The sequence below is a fragment of the Centruroides sculpturatus genome, unplaced genomic scaffold (assembly GCF_000671375.1).
Source record: "Centruroides sculpturatus isolate CEXI.00-Female unplaced genomic scaffold, Cexi_2.0 scaffold256, whole genome shotgun sequence".
Lineage (NCBI taxonomy): Eukaryota > Metazoa > Arthropoda > Arachnida > Scorpiones > Buthidae > Centruroides > Centruroides sculpturatus.
The window spans coordinates 735,885-745,704 of record NW_019384583.1 but is presented as its reverse complement, the minus strand read 5'-3'; the positions used below and the strand labels follow the sequence as shown (position 1 = coordinate 745,704).

The 9,820-nt window shown below is 27.2% G+C and overlaps 1 protein-coding gene across 1 annotated transcript; it reads left to right on the top strand.

Moving 5' to 3' along the window:
* Nucleotides 1-364: 364 nt before the first annotated feature.
* LOC111624509 (telomerase RNA component interacting RNase-like) lies at nucleotides 365-8,622 on the top strand. The gene is made up of 3 exons (XM_023367363.1): nucleotides 365-394; nucleotides 5,065-5,136; nucleotides 7,441-8,622. The coding sequence occupies exons 1-3, from the start codon at nucleotides 365-367 to the stop codon at nucleotides 7,558-7,560; spliced, it is 222 nt and encodes a 73-aa protein (XP_023223131.1). The 3' UTR covers nucleotides 7,561-8,622.
* Nucleotides 8,623-9,820: the final 1,198 nt, after the last annotated feature.

Here is a 9,820-nt window from a genome sequence, read left to right as displayed (position 1 = left end):
CTTTCAGATATAATTTTGTATAAGTAAAAATTTTGGTACTAAACATGTTTTTATTGAAAATGTTATATGTATTCATTTGTGGATGCTTGGAATGCATCCCTGTTTATTCTATAATGAAATGGATTTATTTTGTGCTGATTTTTTTTATGCTGTTTCTTCCAGGAATGCATTACTAGTGCAAAATGAGGGCAGTCTGTAATTATAAAGCAAAGAGCCTTAAAATTTTACCAAATTTAGTTAGCTGTGTACAATGGTCATCAACAAATTTTAGAATGGAAGAAATTCAAAAATAAAAATGTGAAGGGACATGAAATTTGTAATAGAATGGAGCAAAACGATATAAAACTGTTAATAGTAAATTAACATGTTGCTCCTAATAAGTTCTGCTGATTCTGTAAGATTTATATTTTATAGTTATAACATTTCTTCAGGTAAAGATTCTTGTGTAACTTTCAGACATGTAAACATTCAAACATCTGATCACTTCTTACTCCAAGAGTGATGATGATGATATGATATGTTCTGATTATTTTTGGTATTAATTAAAAGAATGTCAAGAGAAAGAAATTCTCAAGCTCTTTTTAAATAATAAGTGTAAAAGTTACTTGCAAAATGAATATAGTGGCAAAAGCCAAACTTTATTACAGTCAAGCCATTTTTGTTTGTTAGTGACTATTACTCAGAGGTTTGACTTTATTATGCTCAATTATTACATCATTTTAGAGTAATTTTTCTGTCTGAATAGTCGATAACTTTTAAAATAAAGATGCTATCAGAAAAAGAACAGAATCTAAAATAAATTATATCACTAACAACCAAAGTACATTATTTATATATAATAATTGTTTATATTTGAGTTATTAATGTCTGTTTTTTACTATCACTAAATCATACATAGCCAAACCTCAATACAATGTCATCCTAAAGCACCAATGAATACTGAGGGACAAATCTTGTCCATAAATATTTGAAATAGCAATCTGCCAGATTATTTTCAGGCTACGTTAAGGTTAATTAATAATTAGATACAAAACAATTTGGCTAAATGTGAGCAGTTAAGTTAATTAGCTTAAATTGAGAGAATTTTTGTTAATCTAGCATTTAAATATACTGCTTTAAAAATAATATATTTAAAGCAGTATATTTATATTTACAGTATATTCATATACAGTACAGCCTGTATATAAGTTTGACTTACTAAGACCAGGATCTGTTAGGTTAGGCCTCTTTATGCCACCTATTGATTTGCTTTTGATTTTTCAGTTCTCTTCAAATGCATAAATGCTCTATGCATTCTGAAATTACATAAATTGATTATTTACATTTCATATTTAAAAGTCTGTTTACAGATTCCAGCTGGCCTCAGAGCCGTAAGATTTGGCTCCCCTTTTCTTCTTGGCCCTAAGATTAGATAAGATAGTAATCACAAGATTAGTCTCTAAAATACTATTTTATAAAATAATTTACATAAATTTGTAAAAGTGTTATACAACTTTTTAGAAATAATTTTTTATCTTTGATATGCAAAGTGTAATGAATTCATATTATCCTTCAGAAAATAAATTAGATAACATTGCTTAATAATATTTCAAAAAACTTTTTAGTTGATATATTTGCAATAACAAAAAATAAAGTGATCTTTAATAGACAATGTATAATAGTTCCTGTGAATAGCTGGAAGCAAAAATATACCATTGGTCATTTCAAAACTACATTTNAATATACTAAATACATTGAAGCCATAAGAATATAAATAATGCTAATAAAATAAAATAAATACATAAAAAATTAACTCTATAAATGGACATCAGATAGACTTTGTTAAGCAGACATTGCTTAAGAAATTTTAGTTTACTATCCACCCTTACTATCTTCAATGCCAATTTCCTATACTTCTTATAGTTCCTGGCCGGTGCTGCCATAATGGTAATTAAATATCAAACTCAGCTTCTTACCTGAAGATGGCCTATTCCATTAGGCTGAAAACGTTTGTGTTTACATAAAGTACAGTAGATCCCCCTATAAAATGGGTTCATGTAATATGGATTTGTATATCAAAGCGAAAAAATTTTGATCGTATTCGTATAAACACACTAAAAGAAACTCTTATAATACAGTAAAACATCATTGCCGACTTGTGTCGCGACAGGATTGTTGGAATGGACCAATAGCGGATATTGCACAAACCGTTGAGTTTAAACGAGCAGCAGACCTACTAAAAACCATTTATTATTTAACGACCATAAAAATTATATTTATATTAATGATGCATCCAAAGTTCAGTGAATTTTTCACAGAAAAATAACTTATCAGAAAACATGCGCCTGCCATTCATTGCACCGCTCCACGACGAAAACAAGCTTAAGCAATGGTGTTGTCGGATGGTGCACACTCGGTAAGTAGTCCTATAATTTTTTGTTTATAGCATAGTTTATATGGATTATTCCCAAAAAATTATACATGTTTTGGAAATGTTGAGTCAAATTAGTCTAGAATTGATTAATTTTATGGAAGAAAACCTTTCAAACAGCCGTAGTCTCTAAACTGCACACTTGTTGGGCTGTGATTGGCTCATGTATTTAAGTGATCAAAAAACACAAATTCATATAAAACTGAACGTATCTACCGTATTATAGGGGGGTCTACTGTATTCTCAGTGATAGAAGGTGTAAATGTTTTATTTAGTGTTTTTTATAGTACAGAAGATTTTTATTTTAAAATTTTAAAGTTTCTAACAACAAAAAATGTATAGCAAGTCAAATATAATACAAAACATGATAAAAGTTGAAAATATAATTTAAATTATGAAATATTAAAATCATTAATAACCTGTTGAACCTAGATTGGCTTGATGCTTAATAGTAGGATATTGACATAAGTACTTGATGATCTATAGATTGAATCTGTTACATAGCAGTTTACAACTTTCAATGTTGGTTATTTATTTAATATGTGCTTGTATATAATTTACTTTTAGCTTATGTTACAAGAAAAAAAAAACTACATTTAGTTTTATCAACTTAGAATTACATTAAGTTTATTAGATAAATATTTTGTGCGAATTAATTGAAGAAATGAAAGCAAAGATAGTAAAATATTACTTTATCAAGGTTTTTTTTAAAATGGAAATTTTATATCATCATGTAATTTTTAAGTGTTCTATTAAAAATTGTGTATTTATTTATTTATTTAAATATGATTTAATGTATTGTATTAATCAAATATGGTATGCATTATCTTGAAATAACATTACATTTATAAATATTAACATTGCTATTTCATAATATTTTTTGAGACTTGGGTGTACTAAATGAAGATTATATATATCTCTAAATAATATGGTATAATAGGGTCTTTATTTATTTAAAAATGTCAAAAAGAAATAATTTGATTATTGATGTGAAACAGTTTGTTCACTTTAAATTTTGACATTAAATTATGTGATCACAATGAATAGATAGAATATAATTTTTTAATAATTATTTTTTATATATCTTTACTCTATATTTATTTGATTTTATTGTTTAATATTATGAATTGTTATTAAAATATTGCTATTTTTCAGTTTGCATGGTAAACAAATTTTTATAAATTTGCAATAAAAATCAGTTTTAAAAATTTTTTTCTGTTGCACTAGGGATTATTTTAAAAACAAAATTATAAAAGTTATAAATCAAGAATTCACTGTAACTTGCTTTAAATCAGGTTAATTTTAATAAGATCTATACCTGCAATTTTATTATGGTGTACAGAAAACAGCACAAGTCTAATTTAACTTCATGTAAATTCATACAGAGATTGTTGTATCAGTATTTAAAATACATAATTAGGATTCTTCCTGAACTTATGATGATAAGGCTTCTGATCCTGCATCTTTTAACTAGCTACTATTATTTGGCTTTTTTCTGTTTTTTTGTTTTCCTGTAGGATTTATATAGGTTTGCTGCTAATTCTAGTCACTATTTTTCTACAGTCTTTCTAGGTATTTTATATAATTTAACTCAAAGTAATAATTGAATAAAGGAAAATTTTATATAAAAAATACTAAAATTTAATTGTGTGTGTTTAATGTTTGTAAATTAATTAATTGCTATTCTGAGATTTATAAATGCATTTAAAATAATAATTTAAAATGGGTTGGTTCTTTATTTTCTTCTACTAGTGTACTTTTCAGATATATCTTTAAGCTACTATTTTTGTTATAAAAGTTATATAAATTGTAGAACTAAAAGTTGACATATTGAGGAAAAGTTCCTAAAATGTAGTAGTCCTTACTCTGACTGACTTTTCTGTGTAAATACTTTTAGAATCTGGAGAAAGAGTATAATACAAATATTTGTGCATGAAAAAGAATTATTTGAATTTGGGAAAACTTATATAATAAAAATTATAACTCTGTGATTCAACTACTTTTAGCATCATAAAATGCTATTTTTCCATGACAGGCAGAACAAACTCACTACTTGTGCAAAGTTAAAGTTAATATTAGTTATCTTAACTATTGATAATGATGGTTAAAAATGTTACTGATATATTTTACTAGGTATAATGTTATAAATTTATTAGCTTGATATTTTTGAAATTTTTTTTGGTAGTTAGGAAATGGAACTTGTATACACATAAAAAACAAAATATGCATTGAATAATATGTGATGCAGTTCTAAATTAATAGTTTCGATTTCAAAATACTACTATTTTATAATTATTAATATTATGGAGGTTATATTCAGTATTGTTTACCTACTTTGTAATAATATAGCATATATATTATAAATAAATAGTATTTATTTATAATGTAATATCTTAGATACAAAGATGCATAATTAAGTATTGTCTGAGAAAAATTTTAGAAACGTAACATTAAAAAGTATTTTTAAAAAATCGCAATAATAGGCTTGTGCTGTTTGGTAAATACCATTGCTTCTTCTATAATCATTGTACCTTGCAGGTTTGGAAATTAGCAAGAGAATTCCTTGCACAAATACTGTACTGAACTCCAGGGATACTTCCCACATGAAAATTGCAGACTTTTGCTAATGGTGCAAGTACTTATTCTCTTCCCAGGTGGGTAAACGGCGAGGAGGGAAAATCCTTAAGACTGGTCTGGTGAAAAAACAGAAAATTCCACAGAAGGGGGTTAGGGAAAAGGTAAGTATTTCATTTTTTAATTCAATAAATTCAAAAATATCATAAACAACTAGAGGAAATGATACTTGTAGTAAAAAAAATTAAATCTTAAACTCCAGTAATAAGTTTAAACATGTTACTGGAGTTTATGGCTGTGTACACATTAGGCGTTTTTAAACGTGCATTATAAAGAATCAAGAGTTCTGCATAGGCATACATACTCAAATGTGCACTTTTCGCCAAGAGCACATCAAATGCACATTGATAGATTTTTGTTAAAATGCGCGTTTTACGGGCGTCAGCCACGCGTTTTGAGATATATGTGCTGCCATGTTGTTGTACATTCGATCACGCACTTTCGGGTAGAGTGGACGTACGTTGGCCAAATTGGAGAACGATCATTTCAATACTGATCTATTTATTGATGAAATCTAAAAGAGACCAGCCATCATCAAATGATTTTATAGATATTCTAAAAAGAATTTAAAAATTTGGGTTCATATTATCTTCGTTTTGGATACAACGTCAGAAACATTCCATGTGTCAGTCTATCTCGTAATATTGGGTGCACCCAAAATTCTCTTTGCGTTTGCCATTGTCTTTTATAGCGACGATGGAGGAGGCACACATAAGCAATTACTTTCACGTCCATTTCCAAACTGAGCCAGTGCTAACGCTCCACTAAATGGTTGTCGAACACCGAGCTAACGCGCATTTAACGCAATGCAAAACGCCTAATGTGTACAAGCCCTATAAGATGTGAATTTTTGAGTACAGGATTCATTAAATTTAAAATAATTATTAATTAATTAATAAATTATATTATTCTTGAAGAGGAGAAAACTTTGTCATTTTACATAATATGAGACAAGGAAATTAAAAAGGTAGTAAAAATTGGGGGTTCATGATTGTTTGAAATAAAGTGGAATCAAAGTGACAATGTCCAAGATCTCTAGCAAGAGAACACAATTTTTTAAATTCTTTTTTTGGCCCACTAGCCAAAGTGGTTTCCCAGAGTGTGTCCATTGGTGTGCATGACCAGATTCTTGGAATCATAAGTGAGAGTTGATGTACCATACAAGAGGACCAGGATTTGGCACCCTGAGCTAGGTCAGCAACTGGTACTGATACCAAGCTGTTACCTTGCCATAAGCCCCTACATCACTACAGCAAGAAAAATTATCATACTATATATTTATAGATTAAAAAGTGTATAAATATATAGTATGAAAGTAAATATATTTTTATAACTATTTTTACAAAATTTTAAATGGAAACACATTTTTTTCTTAGTTCTTAACTTCTGGATTTCTCGTGTTTCTTTAGTGATACATTTTGCTGTTTGATTTTACTTCTAATACTTTGCATTATAAGACCTGAAAAAAAGCATGTCTTAATTTATCCAGTATTATAATTAGGTAAATTTAATTAATCTCGTACATATATTTGTTACTAGGATATGTGAATTGTGATTGAGTATTTTTTTAGAGAATGGGAAAAACAATGTTTCAGACACTGGCAAAACAATAAGTAACATCAAGATTAGATGAAAATTTTAAAATTTAAATAGTGTGAAGAGAATTTGGCCTTGTTTGATTGTGATTATGTACTAGATATTGAAGACATATTCTGATTGATATAAACAAGTGTATATAATAAATTTTATCAGATTAAACAATCTTATTCATTCACATTAGATATTAACATTTTCAAAGTCAAGATTTTTCAACTTCAGATGGCAGTTCAAACAGAATATTTCATATAATTGGTAGTTTGTTTGACAAGATTTGTAGTTTTGTTTACTAAAAATTAGAACTGCTGTAGACCTTTGATATAATAGAGTAATAGGAAGAAAGTGATAGTCTAGTAATACTGTCCATCTTTTATATCTGAAGATGTCATGATCAACTACAGGGACATACACAACAGCTGTCATGCACTAATAGTCAGTCTGATATTCTTAAATATTATATATCAGTCTGACAGATGTCTTGCAACAAATGGATTTAACACATTGCTTCTTAAATCCATTGTAGTTGGATCCATAAAATTAAGAGTTGACAGTGTTTTTTGTTCAGACAAATCAAAATTAATTGGTCTGTATATAAAAAAAATTAGAGATAATGTCAACATTATATAAATAATAAACATGATCTTAATTAAACAATTTATAGTTTTTTAATTTAAAAAAATTATGAATTATTGAGATTGTGTTTACTGTTGGTTTACTTTTAATATTTGCATTTTATTATAAACTATATAAGATAAGTAGGCTTCAAAACAATTGGAGATATCATTATTAATATTTTTTAGGATGTAGATGATGATTCACAAGAAAATAGAGATGCCTGGTCAAGATATATGGCAGAAGTCAAAAAGTACAAAGAACATGCCTGTGATGATGACGATAAGACTCGACCTCTAGTGAAGTGAACTTCTAGAAACTAATCTGAGTGACACCTTGCTAAAGAATTTTCAAAAGAGAAAAGCATCTTGTTGAGCTGTACAGTTAAAAATTTGTTTATAATGTAAATATTTGTTTACTTCCTTGAATTTTTAAAGCCATTTCACAGAACATTCTCATTGGGATGACAGTAGGTTAGTTAGAGATACTTCTTTGTTTTGTTGCTTACTTTATGTAATTTTAAAAATATCTTTGTTTTCTTTATTTTCAAACGAATAACTACATTTAAATGGATATAAGAACTTCCATTATGAAGTTGCATTATTTTGAAACTTAAAGTTAATTCAATTATAGTTTCAAATAGAAGTTTGTTTCTGTAATACAAATTTTTCATTTTTTGAGTTTAGTTCAGACATACGTTTAACATGCTATTCTATACAGATAAAACAATATTTAATTAGAATTAAACAGTAGCCACAGATAACCTTTTTATTATTCATCATATAATTTCATAATCATAGAACAAGCAGCATTTCACACATTCACTTCAAAAATTTATAGGTTATTAATAATAGTGTATGCTTGGCAATGTACTTGTTACATCATAAACATAATCATTTGAAACAGAGATAAACAATATTTTCTTTGATAATTTGTATAAATAATTTAATTTGTCATTTAATGAATAATGATATTTTGTAATGTATTCAGATTTAATAATTTATATTAATTTTATGTTAATGATATTTGTTCTAAAGTTAGCACAATGTAATTAATTGGAATTATTACAAATAAAATTATATATATTAGTGATAAAAAAAATGATATTTTTAATCTATTTCATGATGTGTAAAACATTCTCACAAAAGCATGTTGTAAAATTATAAATACATATCTTTGAAGTTTGCTATTGCAAACTTCCATATACAGACTGCCCTCATTTTATGCAGATTGACAATAATGCTGGGTTTAAATTTTCCCAAAAAATCTTAATTTTTTTCCCACAATGTGAAGAATATTTTTGCAAAATGCAATTACAGTAGAGCGTCATTTATCCGAAAGAATTCCGGTTGACAAATTTAAATTTTCGCCAGTGCTGTGGCGCTGCAATCTTTGGCTATGTCTTGGGCTACTCAAATATTTTACATTTTTGATACTAAATTAACTTCTGAAGTATAATTTTTTATTGTTTTTATATTTTTCAATATATTTATTTTGTTTGTACAAAATNATGAATTCATATTATCCTTCAGAAAATAAATTAGATAACATTGCTTAATAATATTTCAAAAAACTTTTTAGTTGATATATTTGCAATAACAAAAAATAAAGTGATCTTTAATAGACAATGTATAATAGTTCCTGTGAATAGCTGGAAGCAAAAATATACCATTGGTCATTTCAAAACTACATTTCATTTATATTCAAAAATTATTTTAACTTAAAAAATAGTTTGGATATAGGCTACATTTATTCAGTCCAATGTGACAGGAATACATTAATTTGATGAGTTTTTTTAAGTGAATAAAATTAGAATTTTTGATTAATTTAATTAAATTATCTTAAATAAGATCAAAAGCTTGTCTTTTTTAATTTAAAATTCATTGACTTACATTAAGTTAGCTCCCATTACCTGTTTAAACGAATTATTGTTGCCAAAAATAAGATTTAATTTCAAACTTAAAATACTGGTATTAGGTAGAAGAATTTATATAAAATGATGGAATTAGCCATTTGTTTTTTCTAATTTCTAAATTATATAAAGCTGTTAAATATTAAGCTAATAGAAGTAAATTTTACCATTAGAAGATTGTAATGAAATTGAAAATTTAAGTATTAAGCAGTGGCGTGCCGTGACATTTGATGATAGGGAAGCTGTGTTTCTGTAAGAAGCCGACTTTCCAGGGCAATCAGTCAATTGCGCGTCAGTGATGGTCTAGGGTCCATTCGTATCGTAAATAAAAACCGTAGACCTTCTCTAAATGCATTTTTAATATCTCAATTACATTCCGAATCGCTAGCCACGATATAAGGGCTACAATTAAAAATAATAAAAACTTACTCGGTGAAATAAAATGTGTGGTGGATGTACCGGTACATACCTGGTACAAAATATTCTTAAATTGTATGAATATACTTTTAAAGAAAATTATAATTAAATATAGCTATAGCAGTGGCGTGCCGTCATTAGAAGCGGTGGAAGCGCCGCTTCCCTTGTATTTTATAAAAAATAAATACATATTAATTTTAATTATATGAAAATAATCGCACAATATTTTATTATAACCG